General features: G+C 35.3%; 1 protein-coding gene across 2 annotated transcripts; it reads right to left on the bottom strand.

Annotated features, from left to right (window-relative positions):
* Nucleotides 1-13543: 13543 nt before the first annotated feature.
* Nucleotides 13544-17182, bottom strand: LOC120091723 (zinc finger CCCH domain-containing protein 18-like). Of its 2 annotated transcripts, none has more exons than XM_039049836.2 (8): nt 17052-17182; nt 15377-16261; nt 15115-15282; nt 14811-14993; nt 14639-14724; nt 14384-14569; nt 14149-14290; nt 13544-14064 (listed from the first exon to the last, which is right to left on the bottom strand). In XM_039049836.2, the coding sequence occupies exons 2-8, from the start codon at nt 16252-16254 to the stop codon at nt 14007-14009; spliced, it is 1701 nt and encodes a 566-aa protein (XP_038905764.1). In that variant the 5' UTR covers nt 16255-16261; nt 17052-17182; the 3' UTR covers nt 13544-14006. The 2 variants fall into 2 exon arrangements, with proteins under 2 accessions (XP_038905764.1, XP_038905763.1); XM_039049835.2 differs by lacking the exon at nt 17052-17182 and adding an exon at nt 16869-17032.
* Nucleotides 17183-24604: the final 7422 nt, after the last annotated feature.

Here is a 24604-nt window from a genome sequence, read left to right as displayed (position 1 = left end):
ACTCAACATCCATTAACTTCTAGTCACTCCACTAAAGACCGACAACTGCACTCTTCATACTACAGATATATTTCTTTATCCATTAGATATAACCAGCCAACAGTGTGATGACCTTTCAAAAGTTGCTCGTAAGTACAACTGGGCCAAAATTATTGTTTTGCCCCTGTAGTTACATCTAACTTCTTAAGTACCAATGATCTCTTTAATGAATAATAAGTCATAGTCCAACTATGACCAAACCTTTCTCGGGCCAAAAGAGGGTGTGGCACCACATTGTTCAAGCCCCAGAATTAGCCTTTAAAGGAGCAATTTATCTACTTACCAAGAAGTGAACTCATTCTTCTGTAGTTGTGTTCCTAGCTCCCCAATCAGAAGAATCCCAAAAATGGTAGGCTTATTGAATCGGCGATCTGGACACTCTCACTCATACAAATCAAAGGACCGCCTTCGTAGGTAGAAGTTTACAACTTAAACTCAGGATTCAGGTCATGTCACCTATGGTCAGCTTGGTGAAATGTAAGTCTCTACTGTTAATAGTGTTATATAAAGAGACTATTCATTTCATAGTCTGGTTTTATACAAACTCTTTTGTATAAAACACCCATACTCACATGTCTCCACATGAATTATCAGGATCAAATCATTTGTAGCACTTTATAATAATTGTAACATCTACAAAGCAGATCGTATTCGTAGTGTCACTAGGATAAGGTATCCGACCTTATCCGTCTACTACAAACCATTTAGGTCATCATTTAAACATAATCCACTTGTAGGTCTCTAAATACATGTTTAAGCTTCAGAAGATAACCTTGGATGTTAGTTTATTGGTTTTGTGGGTTAATGTTACTAAATGTCGAATAAAATATCTCATATTTTATTAAATAAATAAATCATTTATATATTATAATTAAAAACTACCGAGATTTAGGGCATCAATCCCAACAATCTCCCACTTGTCCTAAAGCTAGTGTGGTGTATATCATAAAAGTCACATTAATATAAAAGTACACAAAACAGTAAATTAGGGTATAATACGTGCTCAGTACAAAATCTCTCACTTGTCCTAAACTAAATGTGGCCTGTCCCATAGACCCATACTCTGCAGGTGACCCTCAAACAACTTAGCTGTGAGGGCCCTTATAAATAGATCAGTAACATTATTCTCGAAGCTATCTGCGTGACGATCACGCCCCTTTGATGCACAATCTCTCAGATGAGATGATCTCACTTTATCTACTTCCCGTGCTTGTGACTCCAAGGCTCTCGGAAATTAGTCACAACACCACTATTATCACATAAAGGGTGATGGACTTTGACATGTCTAGACTACAACCCCTCTGTTAAGAGTGAACACTATCTTGATATGGATTTTCTAGAATCCTTATTAGTTTGGAAATCAAAGTTCGTGTATCCTGAAAGAATCAAATCCTTAGAACCATACACAAGCATGTAATCCCTCGTTCTCCGTAGATACTTGAGGATGTTCTTAATGCCGGTCCAGTGATCAAATCCTAGATTAGACTGATATCTACTGACTATCACCACTACATAGCAGATGTTAGGTTTAGTACACAACATCGCATACATCAGGCTACAAACAGCCGATGCATAGGGGATCTGTCTCATTTCTTCAACCTTTTAAGGTGTCTTAGGACACTATTCCTTAGACAAAATAACTCTATGACTGAAAGAAGTAAACTCCTCTTGAAGTTCTGCATTGAAAACTTGACAAGCATTTTATCAATGTACGATGCCTGAGACAGGACTAACATTTTGTTTTTTCGATCTCTAAAGATCTGAATGTCCAAAACAAACTACGCCTCTCCCAAATCTTTCATTTGGAATTGGGTCGCCAACCAATTCTTAATTTCAGTCAACATGCCTGCATCATTTCCAATGAGTAGGATATTGTCTACATACAACACAAGAAAAACTACTGAACTGTTGATGATTTTTCTGTAAATGCAAGGCTCATCAACATTCTGATCAAAGCTATAAGATTTGATTGCAGTATCAAATCTTATATTCCAAGATCGAGAAGTTTGCTTCAATCCATAAATGGACTGATTAAGCTTGCAAACCTTTTGCTCTTGACCTTAGGTTATGAATCCCTCAGGCTGCTCCATATAAATGGTCTCCTCAAGATTAAAGCAATCTTGATATCCATTTGCCAAATTTCATAGTCATAATATGAGGCAATGGATAGAAGTATCTGGATAGACTTTAACATGACAACAAGTGAGAAAGTCTCCTCATAGTCGACTCCCTCAACTTGGGTATAACCCTTTGCCATAAGCCTAGCCTTGAAGGTTTGCACCTTCCATCAGCATCTTATTTTCTCTTGTATATCCACTTGCAATCTATAGGTTTTATTCCATCAGGTTGATCTACAAGATCCCAAAATGAATTGAAGTACATAGACTCCATTTAGAGATCCATAGCTTTGATTCATTCATCTTTGTCAACATCCTCCATTGCCTTCTTGTAAGATAATGGATCCTCAACATCTCCATTAACTACGATAGCCAGGGTTTCTGTTAAACCCATATAATGAATAGGTAGGTTCGCAACCCTCCCACTACATCGAGGCTCTCTTAACACTTGAGGTGGATGTGATCTTCTAGATGAGCCAACTTCAACAACATTTGTTGAGGTGTTGGGCTCTTCAACAACTCTTGTTGAAGGTTTAGTAGTTTCATTGGAAAGTTCACTCAACATTATCTTACTACAGGCTTATGCTCCCTTATGTGGCCCTCTTCTAAAAAGGTAGTGTTTGTCAACATAAACACTTTATTTTCTTTAGAATCATAGAAGTAACCACCTCTCATTCCTTTGGGTTAACTAGGCACAATTTTGAACGAGGTTCCAATTTCTTAGGATTTGCCTCAAGCACATATGCTGGGCAACCTTAAATCTTGAAATGATGTAAACTACCTTTACAACTGTTTCATAATTCCAAAGGTGTTCCAGTAACACTCTTGGAAGGAACGCAGTTCAAAATGTATGTTGCAGTCTGTAATGCATATCCCAAAAATGAGTTAGGTAAGGAAGCATAACTCATCATAAACCGAACCATGTCCAAGAGGGTTTGACTTCTCCTTTCTGATACACCAATATGCTGAGGTGTATCAGGTGCTGAGAGTTAGGATACAATTTCATATTCTATCAAATAATTTTGGAGTATAAGATCCAAATACTCTCCACCTCGATTAGATCGAAATATTTTAATAGTTTTATTTAATGCATTTTCAACTTCAGTCTTATACTCTTTGAACTTTTCAAAAACTTCAGACTTATTTTGCATTAAATAAACATACTCATATCTAGAATAATCATAAGTAAAAGTGATGAAATATTCAAACCATCCTCTTATCTTGACATTCATCGGACCACAGAAATTTGAATGCACAAGTTTTAATGGTTCTTTGGCCCTGTGACCTTTTACAGTAAAAGATCTTTTAGTCATTTTGCCTTCAAGGCATGACTCATATACAGGTAAAGAATTTTCTTCTAACTCATTTAAAAGTCCATTCTTGACCAATCTCTCAATCCTATTGAGATTTATGTGTCTTAATGTTAGGTGCCAAAGACGGGCATTTTCCTTAGAAGAAACTTTTTTGTCTTTTATTTTGAGTTATTGCAGTTTTAAAAAATTTGATATTTATGAGAGCTTTAATTGCTAACGGTTTTAACACATAAAAATTATATTCGAGATTAGTAGAACAAATATATACTCCATTATTGTAAATAAACACTTTATTTACATGAAAATTTAAAGAGTATTGTTGTTCTAGAAGGCATTTTACAAAAATCGGGTTCATTTTCAAGCCTGGAACTGAAGGAAATTGGAAGCGAGATTTCTATGAGCAGTGGAAGAAAGATAATTCCAAATTACAAACATGAATAAACAATACATTTACAGTCGACTTCAAACAAGTGGTTATACAATTCATACATATATTACAACATGAAAAACTACAAATGCTCAAAGGGAAAACTATATGAACATTTACAAATGCGTCTCCACGCTCCGATGCGCACTGCCGCTCGAACAACAGCAACCTCAAACGCTTGATCTACACGACTGCAACACCGCACGAACACCACACTCATCCTCAGCGATCGCCTAGGTCACGAACTCCTACGCAGCACGAACGGCCTCCAGAAATCCCCAATGGTGTCGAGTTGAGTCTGACACCACCAATAAGGCTACCTTGGTATTCTTGGTGTGAGAATCCAGAGGGTGGGCTCTATTCGAACTTGGTATGAGGCAGATGAAGGAGGAAACATAGATCGCGTACACGACTGGGCAAGTGGGAGATGGCGGAGACCTATCGTATAGGTCGATGCCCAATCATTTAGATAAAGCTAAGTGATCGTCTAGCAAAAGCTATGCGATCGTTTAGCCCGGTCTTTCGCCTACAGACTCTAGACGATCGTTTACTTTGGGCAAGTGACTGTCTAGCAAAACTATACGATCATTTAGTAAATACTGCACAATCGTTTATCTCGCCTAGCCGTCACTTGACGACTCTATGAGTTTCTTTTGCGCGAGAGAGAAAACTCAAGAAACTTTTTAGCGTTTGTAAAATACTCTTCACTTTGAAAATAGGAAAACCATTTTCCTTTTAAACTCACGGTTACCATGAATTCAATAACCAGCCACTCACTTGGTTATTAAAGAAAAATAATTAATTATCCAATAATTAATATTATTATAAATATAAATGATAACCAACTGATGATACTATATTTATAACCTATAGTTTTAATATTTCATCTCATGAAACATATAAACCAAAATTCTTTTCCTATTCCATGGTACTTAATGTAAATCTCATTTACATCAATCCTCCACTAGATGTATCTTATACATCAAACCGATTATGTCATATATATTCAAAATACCTCTTGTCAATTTGAACATTTCAAATCAACATCAAGAACTGATCCTCAACCATTGAGCTACCAAGGGGACCTCATGGACCTGTAGCTCGAAGCTCCAACGGTGCGTGAATAATTGACTAAACTCTTTAGTCATGGAATCCACCATCTGTTAACTGTCAAGCACTCTACTAAAGATCGACAGCTTAACTCTCATTACCACAGATATATTATGTGTCCATCTTAACCAATGAGCAGTGCGACAACCCTTCACAGATCGCTCGTAAGTATAACTGGACCAATAACCGTTATGCCCCTGTAGTTACATCTATCTCCTTAAGTACCACTGATCCCTCTAATGAACATAAGTCATAGTTCTACTATGACTGAGTCTTCTCTTCCAAAGAGAAGTTGTGGCCATTATATTCAAGCCCTAGAATCAGCCCTTAAGGGAGAAATCTCTCTACTTATCCCTACTTCGGGAAAGGAGTGAATTCCATCTTGTAGATTGAGTTCCCAGCTCTCAGATCAGACAAATCCCCAAAAAGGTAGACATGTTGAGTTGACAATCTTACTACTCTCACCCATACTAATCAAAGGATCGCCCTCAAAGGTAGGAGTTCCCAAAACACTCAAGATTGAGATCGTGTCACCTATGGTCGTTTAGGTGAGATGTAAGTGTCTAGTATCAACGTCGTTATATACAGAGTCTAGTCATCTCGTGGTCCAGATCTTATACAAACTTTCTGTATAGGACACCCCTGCTCCAAGTCTCCACATGAATGGTCAAGATCTACTATCTGTAGTAGTTTACAACACTTGCAAACCTCTACAAAGTGGGTCGTATCCATAGTGTCACTAGGATTAGGTATCCCACCTTAATCCTTATACTATAAACCTATTTAGGTTATCACTTAAGGCATGATCCACTGGTATATTACATATACATGCTTAAGTTCACATAAGATAACCAAGGAGCTTTGTTTATTGGATATGAGTAAATGTCAGAATTAAATAACACTTATTTTATTCATTAAACAATGTGTATCTTTACAAAACAACGAGACTATGGAAGAATTAGGGCACCAATCCCAACAGGAACCACATATACATTATCTAATAAAATATAAGATTTCTATAAGCAAAGTCGAAGCCCTTCCACTGTCATAGCTGAGACAATATTCTCAATTCCAACACGCATTGTCATCTCCCCAGTCTCTAGTTGCTGCCAAGAATTAATTCCATGAAATGAAGAACAAACATGGTTACTGACGCTTGAATCTATTATCCAAGCTGAATCATCATTCTCCACTAAACAAGTCTCCAAATCAAGTAAATCATATTTACCTTGCTTGGCCTTCTTCTTTTCTGCCAAGTATTTAGGCAATTCCTCTTATAGTGTCCCTCTTGGTTGTAATGAAAACAGATTCTCTTTGTAGCCTTGTCCCTTTTGCCCTTTTGGGCAGCAATTGGTGGGTTAGCTTTTCTCTTTCCACCTTTTTTCTTCTTCCACTTTTTGGTGCTAGAAGAAGAAGGCACATACTTAATTCCAAAGGCCGAACTTCTGTAGAACTTCTTAGAGGACGAGACAACATTTTCCTCACCCTTCCATTCTTTGGATTTCATCAAGGATTTGAAAGTCTGTAGCTTGTTAAGCAAGGTGGTCAGGTTGTAGTCAATCCTATTCATAACAGCATTGCTATGGAACTGTAGGAAACTTTCCAGGATGAAGCTAACCTAACTAGCCTCATTAATGACAGACCCATTCATCTCCACCATATTAAAGTGGACCATCATGTTAAGAACGTGTTCTCGAACAGATGCCTCTTTTTGCATACAGACATTGAAGATGTATTTCAGAGCGTCATGCTTGAGCTGAGTGGATGGTTGTCCCAACATTCTCTGCAGGGATTCCATGATCTCACGGGTAGTGATCATGGGTTCATGTTTCTTGGCCAAGACTTCAGAAAGACTTGCCAAGATATACGTTCTCAACATGATGGTCCACTTTAATATGGCAGAGATGAATGTGTCTATCATTAATGAGGCATTTTGAGTTCTGAATATGCCAAACATTCATATGAAAGTTCGTACCAAACGTTCATATGCCTTCCGAATGTTTCGAGTGGCATTTTGAGTTGGAAAATGAGAACAATCATCCGTAAGGACAAATCTTAGCTCAAATTAATTAAAACCCCAAACCCCATTTTTACTGTTTTTTCACAGTCAAATTTAGCTTAAGAGGGAATTAATTTTGTGCCTCTCTATGGTTTGACCCCATACTTACTAGTTGCTATGTTTTTGTAGTGATAGGAGTGGTTCGATTTTATAAATTTCTTTTGATTCGTAGTCCTTTTCGAGAATTAAACGACATCGAAAAGTGGCTCTGTCAAAATGGCGTCGTTGTCGGGGATGGCAAGCCATTATCTCTTTTAGTTGAAATTGACTGTTAACTTTAAATACCCAAAAATATTTCTCTTTTCTTGTGTCTACTTGTTTTCTCATGGCAGATGATATGAATATCCATTATACGTTTCGTGCGAAGTATGCAACCCAGCGTAGAGGACGAGAGGTAAGTGAATTTAATGAGCTTAGAAATCAAATATCTGAACTAACCTTTATTGTTCAATTTTTGGCTATTGAACAGATTCAGGTTTCGCGTGGTCCTGAATGCAAATATTATCCTCCTTGGGCGATGCATAGCCAAATTCCATTATCGACGCAATCTTCTTCTGCCAATATAGGTATTTCTTTAGAATATTTGGTTAGGGAACTTTCTATCATCATCAAGAACCCTTGAGTTTCCAGTAGGATAGCTTTTATTCCAAACATGAAGCTAGAATTGAGTTAGAATTTGTGTGACCTCGTTGCTCAGATTACTGAATCTGTTGGGAGACTTGAAGAGTCTTGGATGAAACCATCTTCTGAAAGCACCGAACTGAGCAACGGGGTGACTAACATTGATCATCCATTGAGCAGCTGGTTCCTCAAGTTTCTGATCAAGGTAAGATGTTGGATTTTTTAATGTGAGAACTTGCTAATGATTTTTCTAAGTGTGAGCAGGAGTCTACTGAGTCTCACCTAGAGACTCAAGCCCTCGTGCCAGTTGAGGTCCATCGTATTCCTCATCTCGCACATTCTTTGCTGACATTGGAGAATCATTCAGAGCTTCCCATCGCCTATGGCACCAAAGTTAACCTTATTGAGGAATTCCCCTGGACGGATGATGATGAAGATGTTGATCCTCCACCATGTTTAAAACAAGTTAGTGAGGTTAAGTATGAGACCAGACTTTATTTTAAGGAGTCTCAGGTAAAAGAGTTAGAGGCTACTAAGCCTCGTTCTTCTCTTTCCTCTGGCATCTCACATATATTTAAATATTGCTAAACTTTTCCTCAAGAGTTAGTTGGGTCAGAGTCAATTGAGTTTTTTTCTTTATTTATACTTTTTAGGGTCGCTTGAGTCTTCTGATTCTTTCTTTTTCCCTTTTTTGAAAAAAATTAAAAAATTCAAATTTTGACCTGTCTAGTTCTTTTCATAAGATGGGTACCTTATAGCCTTACCGGGCTATATCGACTCATCCAAGAAAAGACTAGAGAAATACGAGAATTTCTTTGTACCTTGACAGGGGACAGTTCACTTCGAGCAACCAACGTTAAAAATTTATGCTTCTTGGAGGCAACCAGGTGAAAATTTTCTTTTAATTTTAATTTTCTAGTTTTTTTTTCCTTTTTAGGTTAGTTTTTAAAATTAGTTTTAAAATTTTATGTTAGTCTTTCATTTTTAGTTTAAGTAGGGTAATCTTAAAAAAAAAAAAATAATAAATAAAATTAGGGTACAATGTTGCGACGCTACAATTGCAGCATTGCAATGCTGCGAAGTAGAATTGCTTAAACGCAGTTCTACAGTGTATATCATCGCTTACATGTCTCTACATGAATGATCAGGATCAGATAATTTGTAGCACTTTATAACAATTGTAACATCTACAAAGCGAGCCATACTTGTAGCGTCACCAGGATAAGGTATCCAGCCTTATCCATCTACTACAGACCATTTAGGTTATCACGTTATCATTTAAACATGATCCACCTGTATGTTTATACATAAATGTTTAAGCTACAAGATAACCCTGGATGTTAGTTTCTTGGTTTGTGGTTAAAGCATCTAATTTTGAAATAAGATATCACATATTTTATTACATAAATAAAATGTTTGTACATTATAATTAAAAAGTATAGAACCCTACAACATTTAGGGTATCAACCCCAACAATCTCCCACTTGACCTAAAGCTAGTGAGGTGTACAGTGTAAAAGTCAAACGATAATATAAAGTACACAAAACAATAAACTAGGGCACAAACCGCCCAGTACAATATCTCCCACTTGCCCCAGTCTAAACATGGCTTGTCCCATAAACCCATACTCTACAGATGACCTTCAAACACCTTAGCCGTGAGGACCTTTATAAACAGATTAGCAACATTATGCTTCAAAGCTATATGCGTGACGATCACGTCTTCTCGATGCACAATCTCTTGGATGAGATGATACTTCCGTTCTATGTGTTTTTCGTGCTTGTAACTCCTAGGCTCTCAGGACTTAGCCACAATACCACTATTATCACGATAATGTGTGATGGGATTTGACATGTCTGGAACGACTTCCAGATCCGTCAAGAATTTCTTGAGGCAAACAGCTTCCTTAGTAGCTTCACAAGCCGCCACATACTCGGCCTCCATAGTGGAGTCAGCAATGCACCCTTGCTTGGTGCTTCTCCAAACTACTGTCCCTCCATTAAGAGTGAATACCGATCTTATCAGTCTAAAAATCAGAATTCACGTATCCAGTAAGGATCAAATCCTTAGAATTATACATGAGCATATTGTAAACCCTAAGCTCTAATTTCTCTACTTGTGTATGTTCCCTACTGAGACCAGTATGGTGAGTAGGTTAATGTGAGAATTAATGTTTAATTGTAGAGAAAATGGTAAAAAGTTTGAAGAAATGTTTAAGTATGGAAGCTTGACTCTTGGGTGAAGCAAGAAAATTGGCTAAGTGTTTGCCCATGCGTTGGCCTTGTGCAAAGCGTTGGAGTTGAGTCAAGGGCGTTGGCCTTACTCATTTGAGAGGTTAGTTGGGCATTTAAGGAAGCCAAGTGTGGCTGAGCGAAGAAAAGCCATGCGTTGGACAAGGCATGCAGTAACCAAATTTTGGATGTTAATATGCATGCGGCAGCATCAGGTGTGAACGAGCGTGGGAGCTGGGCGTTGGAGTGTTACGCGTGGACAATCGTGTAGCTACATGCAGCACTCAATGATGCGCTAGACAATAGTGCTAAACGATAGGCGATGGTGCTACACGATAAGCATAAGCCCTAGGTGATGCGCTAGGCGATGGCGCTACACGATAGGCGTGAGCGTTAGACGATGGGTGTGATGCATTAGACGATGGGGTCAGCGCTACATGATGAGCGACAGCGAGATATACACGATAAGCGATAGCGAGAGATACGTGATGGCGACAGCGAGAGATACACGATGAGCGATAATGAGAGCTATGCGATGGGCGCTGAGCTAAACGATTGAGGCTTGCATGTAAGCGGACCAATCTAGGCGTTGAACGTTGGCTACTCAGTGTACGTTAGAGCTGTGCACTGAAGTAAGGCTGGCTATGCATTGGTCAAGCTTGTCATGCGATGAGTAGAGCTTGCGTGGGCTAGGCTTTGCAAAGTTGAAAGAGCTGAAGTTGCGTTGAGGCTTGAGGCCAAGAGGAGGCCAAGGCACACAACTCATGCGTTGCAAAAGGTTTGCATGAAGAACTATGGTGTGCGTTGAACCTAGTTGAAGCATGCATTGATAGTGAATGAAGTAATCGGTTTTAACCACCGATTAAGGGGCAACAATTATCCTAAGCACCAGATTTAACTCCATTTAAGCTGGAGGTGTCATATTAGGCTTTAATGGTAAACTATGGGAAGTAGTATAAAAGGGAGGCTGAACTTCAAAAGCTCGGTTTGAATAATTTCTCGGTGCAAATTGAGAGATCTTGGTGTCATTGGAAAGCTATGAGAGTCTAGTTTCAGAGATGATGCTTTCGAAAGAAGGTCTCACCAAAATAAGGCCGGAGAATGGAAAAAGTGGCTAGAGGTTCAGTTCACGGGTGAATCCAGGTCATCGATGAAGAATTGAGGCTCCAGGACGAACCACAAAGAGTTTGAAGCTGAAATTTTAAGGTAAGCTTCCTAAGGCGATTCTAAACAAGCAAGCAGCTGCTTGGGTTATTAATACAGTAAGAAAAATCTAGAATTTTATAAACAAGCAGGCAGTTGCTTGGGTTGAGTAAGTTGGCAGCTCAAAGTAGGCGCTCGGATAGACTAAGGGTTGAGCAATCCTATGCATTGGACTTGCTGTGTGGGCTGAGGAAAGCTTGCATTGAAGTTTTGGATGCATAACAGCCTTTTCGGATGACCATGTGCGGCAGAAGGAACACTTAGAACAAGTGTTGGTTACATAAATGGGATGCGATGGTGAGGTGTGGTTGGACGCATAGCAAGAGCCAAAGTCTTAAAGAAATTTCTAAGTACTAGACCTACAGCAAGGTATGCGTTTGAGTGAAGGTCTTCTAGGTGAAGGCTGAACGCAAGGCTTATTTTAGAGTTAGTCTCAAAAGGGTGATCAATGCTAGTAGCTAAATATATGCTTTTGTGTCCACAGGATTGACACCAGTGTTAGAAGCATATCAACTTTTGAGGAGTAGTCCTAAAAGTTGTGAGTGACTAAGTATTTACAATGTTTTTAAAGAAACCATGTTTTTAAAAAAGATTATTCTCATGCTAGCTAGTTTTATAAAGTAGTTTTGATAGCTAATAGAAATCCAAGCTATTGTAGGCGTTTACTTAGAATTATGAGGGCTAACAAGCAGAATATGCGTTGATAATATTGAGAATTCACGTGAAAAGTGAGCTTGCGTCGATCAACACGAAAAATCTCTGCTAACCCTATATTACTCATTATTCTGCGTCAAAATGTCTATTTTTGTAGCTATCGTAGGAATCGATCACATGTGTTGATCCCAGACCATCGCAAAGTTATTCGCATGCATTGATCTTCATGAAGACCAGTTCGTCGTATGGAATGCCACAGCTACAGAGTGATAACCGTGATAGAAGTTCGATCGCAAAGTGAGTGGATTATGTTGATACTTCAGGAGAAACAAGCATGAACGCATACCATACCTAGGGAGTATAAAAAAGATAAGATGATATTGACATTTCACCTATCACGTCAGAAGTGGCAGTGATTCTGAGCGGGACTATCAATACTGTCGGCGATTGAGCTCTATAAATAGAGCTTTAGAGCCCAAATTCAAGGCCTCTGAGCTTTTATCTTAAGGCAAATCCTTGTGGTCACAGATGGAAGCATGAACAGACACTTTTTGAGGATTCTCCACCGCCACAGCCTCTTTCGAGTGACGACTGGAGTTATGCCGAAGATAGAGCTTGAGAGAGGCTTCTCCACCATCCATCCATCCATGGCGCCACCAGCAGCCTTGATGTATTTCCGATGAAAAGCAAGAGATTGATGTTACATTTTGGCTTAAGACATTAATACATTTTGTAATCAATGCATCTATTAATTCCTTCAGCTCCATCTTCTTCATTTTCTTCTCCTTTATCATCGTTTACATTCATCTCTTGGTGGGTTGCTACATGCGTCATAACGACTGGAGTTATGACGCATGTAGCAACCCACCAATTTTTTTTTTGTAATCAATAAAGTTTTACATTATAATAATATAATATATTCAATTTATAGTATAATAATCTAATATATTTAATTTATTCAATTTATTGTCTAATGATTATTCAATTATAGTATAATAATCTAATATATTCAATTTTTTGTCTAATGTGTACGTTGCGAGAGTATAGTGAGATCAATATTGTATACACATTTTTTTCATCTTTCCTTTTCCTGGCCAAAAAAGGAGAAAGAAAGAAAATTTTGGGTTGGGCTGGAAAATTTTCTTCCCACTCCTTTCCCCATACAATATTTTAAGAAATAAGAGGTTATTTTTATTTATTTTTTTTTTCTTTTGTATTGTTTTCCCTCCTGTAAATTAGGTTTGAACGTAATTTTAATAGGCTCGCTAAGACTAAAAAAATGAGCTTATTTTCAGGCCTTAAAATGGATAAAAGTAATGAAAATTCAAATTGATACATTCTAAAAACCGAATGAATTGATCTTTTCAACAAAATTATATCAAAATTACATCAATCCACATTTGTTAATCAATAAATTTACTACTTTTAAAAGACATTATATTAATAAAAATTACACATACATAATAAGACACAAAATGGACAACAAATAAAAATATCACCAAATTTTCTATAAAATAAATTGGATAGTCCTCTTAGAAAAAACAATACACATGCTAAGAACGAATTGATTGGAAAAATAGACATTATATTTGTACATTCCAATCAAACATTCATTAACCATCTACTAAATTTGGTGTTAATCAACAAATTTACTATTAAATAGAGCACTTAAAAATAAAAACGACTATTTATTTCTTTTAATATCACAAACAAATTTATCAAACTAATTCGAACAAAAAACAACTTTGAAATAAATAGACAAATAATTAAAAAAAAAAACAAAGATTTTTATTTATTCATTGCAGGAAGATTCTAATAACATTTCACAATCTTTCAAAAGATTGATGTATTGTGGTTTCTTACACCTAAAAAGACCCTATCTTTCTATATCTAAAACCAAGACAAACCTCCCTCTCTCTTCTATAACTAAAATAATTAAAAAGGAGAGAGAAAAGAAAAGAAAAAAAGAAAGAAACCTTAGAATCTTCTTACATGTAAGATCTGTGCATTACATTTTATTATAAGCCGATCCAGATCGACCGACCGACCGACAACTCTATATACTCGGGACAGAAATAAGAACAAAATGGTAATAGTAGAGACAAATTGTCTTCAAATCAGAATCCGCTGTTTCTCGTTCTTTGTTCTTCGATTTTTGTTTTTCCCTTCCTCTTCTATATGTAAAAGAAGATTTGATAATCCTATGTTTGTATGGATGTATCTCTATCACTTCTATGTGTTGTTTCCTGTTGAAGTTTCAAATGGACTTTCTGGTAGATTATATCCTTCACTGTCATCAAAATAAAACAAAGAAAATTCCCATAATCACTATCCATTTCACCATCAAAAAACATATATAAGTTGTTGTTTTTACCTCTTGAGGTTGAGTTCGATGTGGTTCCAATCTATAACGTTCCGGGGTTGCTTATTTTCATCAGTTATAGAGCTTGAGCTCGAGCTAGAGCCAGAGCCACTTTTCAGTACATTCAGAATATCCATCAGATGATCAAATCTTTCTGTAGGTGGTAAAGTCAAATGCATTTTAAGAATTATTATAACAAAAGGAATTGACAACATAGTAAACAAAAAAGCTTATGATCATCATTAACCTTCTGGAACTGGAAGTTTCAGTTCATTCATCTGATAGCTAAAGTAGGGCTGATTCACGACCGATTTCTGAATCAAGGTCATCTCGGAAAGGCTCCTCTCGAGTGCGTGTTGTTGTTGTTGCCGCTGCTGCTGTTCTTCCATTCTTAACCTCAGCATCGTGGGGGAAAAATCATAGCCTCTTGCAACTAGAATGATTTGTGTTAGTCGTGATGCATAAATTGAGACAAGAAACAAATACAATCTTGCCTACTTACTCAAGTGAAGCTGCTCGGGTTCGAGGTTGTTATAGCGTGAAGAAAAATAATCTTGATTTTGCTGTTCAATTCTTTCTTGGTACTTCCTGAATCAAAACAAAACCAAATTTTAAGAAGTTGAAGGCAATGCATATGGAATAGGCAGAGGAAGGGGAGTAGGCAGTAAGTATACCTTTCCAATAGCTTGGACTTTTCTCTATAAGGCTTCACGAGAACCCGAGCCCCGCAAATTAAATGCTCGCTATCATCAGACAAGATTAGTTTCACAGTCTCGATACTGTGAAACGTCACGAACCCGAACATCCTCCTTTGTTGGCAAGGTATCCTTACATCTTCAACCAGTCCATAGTGGACACTATAATCACACAAACAAAATAAGATAATGTGCAAATTGAAACAGTAATAAGCAAAGACAATGCAATGCCAATCAAATGTATCAAAGGAAAAAATGCTAAACACAAGCATTTAGCATTTGCCTGAAGTAATCAGAAACATCATCTTCTGTGAAGGTGCTGTCAGCTGGAAATGTCATATATATCTGTCGTGCGCTGCTAACGATCGGACCGGGGTCATTCTTATCCTTCCGATGGTCCATGAATTTCGGAGCATCTTCTGCCAAAATGACTGCATGCTGTCCATGAGGCCTGACATGACATACAAACCATACAAACCAAAGATAATCATATATAAACCTCTCACTACTAAAACCAAAAGCTTAAAGTCAAAAGTGATACCAACCTGTCGATCACCTGGATGCTGCTTTTCAATCGAGTGAGGAGCTTTGTCAAGCTAAAACCTGATTTACCATGCCTCTGGCTCTCAGTTAGGTATCCTTCAGCTTGAAGAACTTTTCCATACTTTTCATAGTAAATCATTGGCAGTGAAGCAATTGAAATAGGACTGCCTCTTCTTGATTTAAGAAGCTCAACAATTTCAAACTCCAACCTCTCGAGCGAACCAGGTCGGAAAACATGATCATCATTGACATTAGAATTGCTATTATAAAGGCTCCCACTATGGAGATACCTACAACTACTTCCATGCTTACAAAATCCTTTGTTGAAGTAGTGACATGTCCTAGGCTGAAACTCCGGCACATTCGAGTAATGGCGAGTGTTCCTTGTAATAAAGCTATTGACCATTGCAGCATTTTCCACATATCTACAATCAAAGCTAGAGAGACCGGAGTTCGACGGTTCCATATGGTCATCTAAACAAAAGAAGTGAGGATTGTGTAATTCATACATAGAATCAGAGTAGCTTAATGGTATGTAATCAGGAGTAGGTTTGTTAGTCAGTTGTGGCTGCTCCCAACCAGGAGGGGAAGTTGAAAACTGCCTGTTTCTAATAGCAGATGAAATGAAACCTCCGTGAGATGGGGACAGGGACGGGGGTGATACCGGGGCCGGCATCGATCGTAGTTGATGCAGCTCGTTCTTGGCTAGCATAATAACTTCCTGGATATGGCTATCAGGTCCTAGTGCTAATCTAGCCATCTCTTGATCACCATGATCATGGAGAAGTAAAAAACCAATGATTTTTTTTACATTCTCTGGATCTATTTTACTGATTCGATGGAATACAACTCTTGTGTAATCAGAAAACTCCATATGCATTTCAACACTACAATCAAACATATTAATGTAATGTAATCAAATTTTCAAAATCCATAGAAATTCAAAGAATGAAAGTTTAAATTTAAGAATCTATTATGCATTTACAGATAAAACCTACTAATTGTCTATAGTTCAAGATAAAAATGAAGATGATGCCTACAAAAAGAATTAGAAATTGAGAGAGTAATTATCTGTATATAATGCTTTTAAAAAAGAAAAAAAAACACTAAAAAGGAAGTAAAAATTAGAAAGGAACAAAAGGGAAGATACAGAATAATATATGGAATCAAACATGGCAAAAAACATTCTCACATTCCATAATTTTTTTCTTCAAAATTTATGTTCTTTCCATGTAAAGAAAAAATATTCATCGGTGCTCTCTAAACTCTGTAAAATTCTCAGAATTTTTCAATTAAAAACGAAAAAAGAAGCAAACTTTTGAAAACCCCATTTCAAAAAACATTATGATAATTGAATTAAACCCAAAAAAATCTTCAAAAATTGAACTTTGGAATATAAAGAAGAACAAAAAAGAAGTACCAAATCTGGGAAATTTAGATCAACAAAAAGAAAATTAAGATTTATATAAAGAGTAGAGAAAGAGAGCTTCAAACCAGGCATTATAGGCAAAATAAGGCATAAACTCTAAGCATCAAAGGGTCCATTTTTCTTTATTGTTATTGAGAAGAAGCAAAACCCAGAACAGCAAAGAGGAAAAAAAAAAGAGATGAAAGAAAAAAAGAAAACAATGAAAAAGCACTCAAATTTAAAAAGATGAAAAATAAAAATCCACTTACATATTTTTTTATGTATTCATATTCATTTTTTTTTCTTTTTACTTTCGAATTGATTAATTTGAATTTGAAAACTTTATGGTGCTTTCCTTTCCTTTTATACATGAAATTTACAGCCATATTTTCCAAATTCAGTGAATTGAGGCAATATTTTTTGCTTGAATATCGAACTGGACTGTAACTGAAATTAGATTTTTTTTTTTTTTTTTAAAAAAAAATGGAATTACAAATACACCCTTGTGAGCAAAATTTGAAATAAATATTAAAAAAAATTCGGAAAAACCAATGTGGTAAAAATTAAGAAAATTCATAACAAAATCACACATGTCGGCAAGCTGCAACTTTCCCAAGTGACAGAACAAACTTATTTGGTTTTTTGTCTTTTTAATATTAATTATGATGACGAAATCTCAGCCGTCAGATTGTTTGTTGTGATTCACAAATTTAATTCTTTTTTTTATAAACATACTTTATAAACATTTTATCCATTTGACCCAACATTATGCAACAAAAATCCACTTGTTCCTATGCGGTCCCATGTTGTGTTTAGAAAAATTAATTAAATAAAATCTTTATTTATTTTTAAGTTAAAATTACTTTCAGTCCTTAAACTTTCATGAAAATATCAATTTACTCTTTAAACTTTAATTTATTTTATAACAATTTAGTCCTTGAATTTTATTATATAACAATTTAGTCTTCGTATTTTAAAATTTGAAACTATTCAATCCTCATAGCAGAAATTATTGTTAAGATTTAATGATTTTTTTTTTTTAATAAATAAGTTGATAAACAAGTTAGGGAGTCAATATTTTTATATAATACAAAGTCTACATCATAAAAAAGATAAAACTTGACATCTAATTTTGATGAATCTTTTTACGTTAGAGACTCATTGTTATAAATTTGAAAGTACAATGACCAAATTGTTACATATTAAAGTTAATGGACTAAATTGTTATTTTCATGAATGTTCAGGGACAAAAAAAGTGTTTTTTTAACCTATTTTTTATAATAATTAACAATTTTACTTGTTCTTAAATGGAGTGTTTTATTCAATTTTACTTTAAAAAAAGATAAATTTATCCCCATTTTAGTTGAATTGTTCTTTTTTTTTTAGTTTAGTAAGGGTAAAATGGGAAGAGTGAAAGTTAGAGAGAGGGAGACGGTTTAGTTAGAGAAAGAGTAGGAAAGTGGGCTATTCAAAAGGCTTGATGGGAGGAATTTTGAAGTCAAAATATATTTTTAAAAAATATCTTAATAGAGTGAGCTCTATAAATAATAATTTTTTTTTTCTTTTTAGATTTTTTTAAATATCCAATGAAATGATTTGAGATAAAAGAGATGGAGAATAGGAATTTCGGTTTTGAATCTCTTTTTTTAGTATAAATCTGTTAGTTATTATTATTATTATTATTATTATTATGAATATTTTGAAGAGTTATTTGTTATCCGAGTTCGAATTATGGGAATATGAGAGAGAAAATAGTTATATCATTAACTATGAAGATTAAATTATATCCAATATGCCAAAACTTAGTTTAACTATGACCTTAAATTTTTAATATTTTTATTTTTATCTTTCACATTAAAATGGTTCTAAAATATAGCTTATATGCCAAAATTAAGTGTATGTAACTATAGAAAAAATCAAGACCATTGTTACCATTTATTTCAGGAATAGTTGTAAATATAGATATTAGACCTAAAGTATTAACAGATATAACATAATGTAAAAGAAATTATAAATATGATCAAATGTAAATAATCTATCAATAATAGACCATATTATTGGTAGGAGTCAACGCATTCTCGGGAAATGCTAGCTAAAGATATTCTCAACCCGTTCCTTTGCATACTCAGTGTATCTGTCGCATAATTACTCTTTTCTCAATTCGCCGCAGACTTTTTATAACTTAAACAAGATATATCATATCACTAGTAAGAGTCTATCAATGATGTTATATACTTGGTTATTATTCCTAAAAATGCTACCAATTACAATTACCTTTTATTTTAAAATTGATGTGTATGCTATTCAATTTTTAGATATTAGTGGTTACATTAGTTTTTATTGTATTTTAATAAAGAAAGCTCTCTAAAGAGTATTTTACAAACAAATTTCAAAGCTAAAAGAAAATAAAAAACTTTCTTTTTGAAAAGAAAAACAATTTTAGTAATAAATGAAATAGGGAGAAAAATTCTAAAAACCAATAGATGAATTAGAAAAATAGTCTCAAGTTGAAGATTAGGTAAGAAGAACTATGAAGAGTAAATTAGGGCATATTCTTACACAAAAAAAAACACTGGAGAATATAAGTTAAAAAAAAATCGAAATGAAAGTAAAGCTCCTTGAAGAGACGAACATTCCTAATAACCAAAGGAGTCGGAAAAAAAAAGCATGACAAAAAGAAACTTGATTAATAAAAAAATAAAATATTCAAAATTGAGGAGCATAATTGAAATCTACCTCAAAATTTTGAGATATTTGGTATATCTAGAGATTTTATTTTTGAAATTTTATCATTGAAAGAGATTTGGTTCAATTACCTAATTCAGGATTAATATTTGAAATAAAGAATGTTGCTTCATTTTTTTTTTTAAATAGATGCTTCAAAACTTATTCTTTAGAGAAAATGTTGCATCAAAATTGATATAAATTATACTTTTTGTTTTTCATTTGAATTTATGTTCACACACACACATATATTGTGAAAATATAAAAATGGACAGATGGTTATTATTATTATTATTATTATTAATTATGAAAAGTTATATTATATTATTAATTTTTTAAAAGAATATATTCTAGTTCATTTGGGTTTTTTTTTTTTTTGAGGAAAAAAATTTTATTAAGCCTCAAGGGCAGCTTTGGAATTTATATTAACAGAAATAGCCAAAAAAAAAGGAAAAAATGTAACGGCACAAACAAAATCTTCTTGCTCTCTTGGGAGCTTAATGGGCGAAATTGTTTAGATTTCTTGTGATGTATTTGAAGGAGATAGCCAAACAATCATCAACAAGCTTAGAAATCTCTGCATACAAGCATTCTACCTATATTGTGATTTTCCATTTATCAAATTTATTACTTCTAAACAGCCAAATTTAATGGAAACCTCCTTAATTCCCCAAATTTTTGCATTTCAGGAGAGGGTGAGTTAAAGAATAAGATAAACAGGCAAGAGCTAAATCAAACAAGGATCCATTTGATCTTCTACAAACAACTCCCACATCTAAAGTTGAAGGAGATTTCCCCCAAGCAGCGTCAACACTTATTTTCAAAGCATCAATTGGAGGGTTTAACACATATAAATAATTTTGAATCCACAAAGTTCAGATTGAAGAATCAACGATATAGGAATTATGCACCACCTTATTTCGATCAGCCCAAATGCTCCACATCAATTAATTCGAGTTCTTCAAAATTGCAGGAATTGTTGATGTGAATCCATCTATAGATGAAGCTGAGATTGAATTCGTCAAATATGATTGGACGATTTAAGATTCTACTCCAAATTTCAACTACTCTTTGACAACCAAACAGAGTGTGATCGATGGTTTCAAATTCCTCATTACAAATAGGGAAATAAGGTATGATTTCCATCCCTTTCCTCTTTAATATTGTTCGGGTAGGAAGAATATTTAGAGCTCTCCATAAAAAATACTTAATTTTGTTTGAAAATTTTATTTTCCAGAGATTTTTCCAAACTTTAGCCAAATTTTGTTGCTGGAGCTTTTTGTGTCAATAAGATTCTTCATAAAGAGCCGATATCCACTTTTAACTATGTAAGAACCAAACTTTTCAAATTAACTTTTCAAGAATTCACCTATTTGTTGGAATCTGCTTGATAAAATCTATATCAACCTCTATTAGTAACTCAGATGATAAAACTTCATTCCAGCTTCCAGAAGAAAGTAAACCATCAATAAAGATAAAGATATCATATTAAGATAAATGGGCTTGAAAGAGATTAGTCTGGGTAACCAAGGATCTAAGAAAAAAACATATTGAGTTTCCATCACCTACCTTGTATCATAATCCTTTGGATAATAGATCCCTCCCCCAGACAAAACTTCTCCAAATAAAAGAAGAATTAGGATCATAACTGCTTCGATGATTGAACAATCAATAAAGTAGATGCTTTTTAAAACAACAGAAACCAAAGAATTTGGATTTTCCATTATTTTTCAAACTTGCTTGGCAATCAATGCTTGGTTAAAACCACTTAGACCATGAAAATTTAGTCTACCCAATGCCTTTGGTAAACACAATTTCTTTTAGTTCATCCAATGAATCTTCTTCTTAATATTCTCGGATTGGACTGATACCGAATGTCGGGTCTGGTACAAAACATTGCATACATTAAGCTTCCTAAGTAGAAGCATAGAGAATCTGTCTTATCTCCTCAAGTTCCTCAACCTCTTGAGGTCTCTTAGAACATTGATCCTTAGACAAAATGATTCCATGCCTGAAGGGTAGTAAACCCCTCTTGGAATCCTGTATCCTGTACTTGAGACAAACCTACGCGGTTCCAACTTATTTTGGTTAGTCACTAGCACTTGTGTCGGACAGCTCCAAATCCTGAAGTGACGTAAACTACCTTTACGGACTACCTTTACAGCCTCTCCACGACTCAAAAAGTGTTTCAGAAACACTTTTGAGGGAACATTGTTCAGGATATAATATGCAGTCTCCACTACAAAACCCCAAAATGAGTTTGGAAGATGAACATAACTCATCATAGACCGAACCATGTCCAATAAGGTTCTGTTTCTCCTTTCTGATACACCATTTTGCTGAGGTGTACCATGGTCTGAGAGTTGGGATACAATCCCATGTTCTATCATATAGTTCTGAAATTGAAGGTCCATATACTCTCCACCACGATCAGATCATAGTGTTTTTATCTTCTTACCTAACAAGTTTTCAACTTCAGCCTTATACTCATAGATGAAATATTCATACCCACCCCGAGCTCTAACATTCATCGGACCATAGAAGTTTGAATGTACAAGCTCCAAGGCTTCCTTGGCTCTGTAACCTTTTCCAGTAAAAGGTCGTTTGGTCATCTTGCCTTCGAGGCATGATTCACATACCGACAAGGAGTTTTCTTCTAAACTCTTTAGAAGTCCACTTTTCACTAACTTCTCAATCCTATTGAGGTTGACGTGACTTAACCTTAGATGCCAAAGATGGGCGTTTTCCTTAGGAGAAACCTTTGGTCTTTTAGATGTTGTTGCTGTACTGAACATTTCAGTGTTAAACAAGGCTTTTATGACTAACGACTTTAGTACATATAAGTTACTTTCCACTGAACCATAGCTAATCTCCATTCCATTTTTGAAAATAAACATTTTATTCTCAGAAAAGAAGACAGTATAGCCTTGTTCAATGAGACAAGAAACCGAAATTAAGTTTCTCTTAATATGAGGAACTACAAAAACATTATCCAGTAACAGATAACATTTCTTGTCAACAAATAACTTCAACCTGCCTATAGCAACAACTGAAAAAACCTCACCAGTACCGACTCGTAGAGTCATCTTTTCCTGTGGTAACGATTTCCAGAAACTGAATCTTTGGTAAGAGGAACTAACATGATTGGTAGCACCCGAATCAAAGATCCAGGCAGAATCATCATTTTCTACCAAACACGTCTCCAAGACCAATAAATCAGATTTACTGTCTTATCTCCTCTTTTAGAGAGTAGTGGGATCAGTGTCAGAATAATTGGCACTGTTGGTTTCGTCATTCATCCCTTTATGCTCGAAAAGTAAGAACTGACGTTCAAACATATCTTGCAACGAGTCCATGATCTCGCGTGCAAGGATTATGTGCTCAACCCTTTTGGCCGAAACAATAGGTATGTTAGCCAAAATGTGAAGTCGGGCCAACGAATTAGCCTTCATCCACAACTCATGCATTGCGAACACTTCGCGGTGCATCAAGGGTCAAGACTTGAGGACACTCCTATGAACCCTGTGTGACATCTAGTTTCGCAATGACGCTTCAAAGATTTGGGACAAAAGCCGCCAAAAGGAGGTCAATTATCCCTCTTCTAAATTGAGAAGTTCTCAACCAGTCATTAATACCAGAACAACTCTTGCTCCTATAACGACTAGTCATCATTAATTTAGCCAAGAGATCATTAACTTACTTAACAATCTTCCGTAAGTGTGACCCATCATTTTAGGCCCTAGAGATCCATCCCAAGCCGCTAATCTGAAGGGAAAAAGTCCGATTGGGGCAAAACCTAAAGCGACCTTATCCATTTCTGGAGTTCACCTTGATCAGACCAATTGCACAAAATCCATCCGAAGGGGGACACTCCTAGGACGCCACGAGGGAGTATAGAATGATCTAACGGTGTGAACCAATGATAGAGACCATAGGACGTGTTGACAAACACCCTTCACCCACTTACTATAAACAATCTCTCCGTCCACCTTGATATTGGCTCATGCAAACACCATCCGAAGGGGGATTCTCCCAGGGCACACGAGGCCAAGCATGAATCTCACAGTGTGAACATACAGAAAGAAACGTGAGTAGAATCATAGTGGAATCATAAACCTATCAGAAACATCTCTTCCTCCCACTTAGTATTTTATAACCTAAGGTTTAGCTTACTTAGAAAAAACACGACTAAGGATTTTAACTAAATTATTTTTAGGTTTGTCGAAGAGTAACTTTTACCTTGGATAGTTAAATAACTTTTTGATCATCATCCATTAAACTCTTTAATGGAGTCTTTGACCAAATTATTGCATGCTTGTGAAAATCTATCTAATTCATCTTTTCAGGTAGGTTCCCAAGTAGGTTCCTAAGAACCCCAGCCTAGCCAGAACCCACCTTAGACAAAAGGTCCCTTATAAATAGATTAAAACAAATTTAATCTTTTATTTCAACCAATTTAATCCTATTAAATCGATTTTTAAAAGATTAATCTAGGTTACTAAACTCTTTAGAACCATTTGAACTTAGGTCTATCTCAATCCAATTTTAAAACCCTTTTAAAAAATTTGAGTTCACCCTAAGTTCGCATGAAGCTCTTTCTTATCGATTTTAGTTCTAAATTTCTTTATAACACTTATAAACAAAAACAACCAAAACCACAATGCTAAGTTAACACATGCAAGGCATTTATAACGATTATAAACAACCTAAGTGTCATACTCAATGTATTGTTCATTCATTGCTACTTCTTTTATATAACACTTATACAAAACAGCAATGAAACAAGCACAACATACTTCCATTCATCCTTAGACTATAACACTTATAATAAAAGAATGATGCATGATAATGCTCACTGTATGCAAAATATAACTCTTATATTTCATGATGCATGTGCATGCTTTCAAGTAATTTCTTCATGCTAAATTATAACATTTATAATACATGATGCATGAATAATTGCACAACCTAAGGTGGATTTTAAACTATATGTCAAACATTTTGGCATATAAGCACCATACATCACATGTATAAGAAATAAATGTAAATGAACCAGGTAAAATTGCCTTAAAATCACAAAATTAAAGTTAACTATTAT

This window comes from Benincasa hispida, chromosome 11, assembly GCF_027475165.1.
Source record: "Benincasa hispida cultivar pf3 chromosome 11, pf3_genome.v1.1, whole genome shotgun sequence".
In the NCBI taxonomy this organism is placed as follows: Eukaryota; Viridiplantae; Streptophyta; class Magnoliopsida; order Cucurbitales; family Cucurbitaceae; genus Benincasa; species Benincasa hispida.
The sequence above is the reverse complement of the archived record's forward strand: the minus strand, read 5'-3'. Positions and strand labels throughout refer to the sequence as shown.

What these genes read in the sequence shown, in the direction of transcription:
- LOC120091723 (XM_039049835.2), bottom strand. Translation starts at nt 16,894, where the DNA reads ATGCCTTATTTTGCCTATAATGCCTG. An exon ending in TATTTTGCCTATAATGCCTG is followed by an intron (nt 16,262 to 16,868) that starts GTTTGAAGCTCT and finishes GTTTGATTGTAG; the next exon opens with TGTTGAAATGCATATGGAGT. An exon ending in GATGTTTCTGATTACTTCAG is followed by an intron (nt 14,994 to 15,114) that starts GCAAATGCTAAA and finishes GTGTGATTATAG; the next exon opens with TGTCCACTATGGACTGGTTG.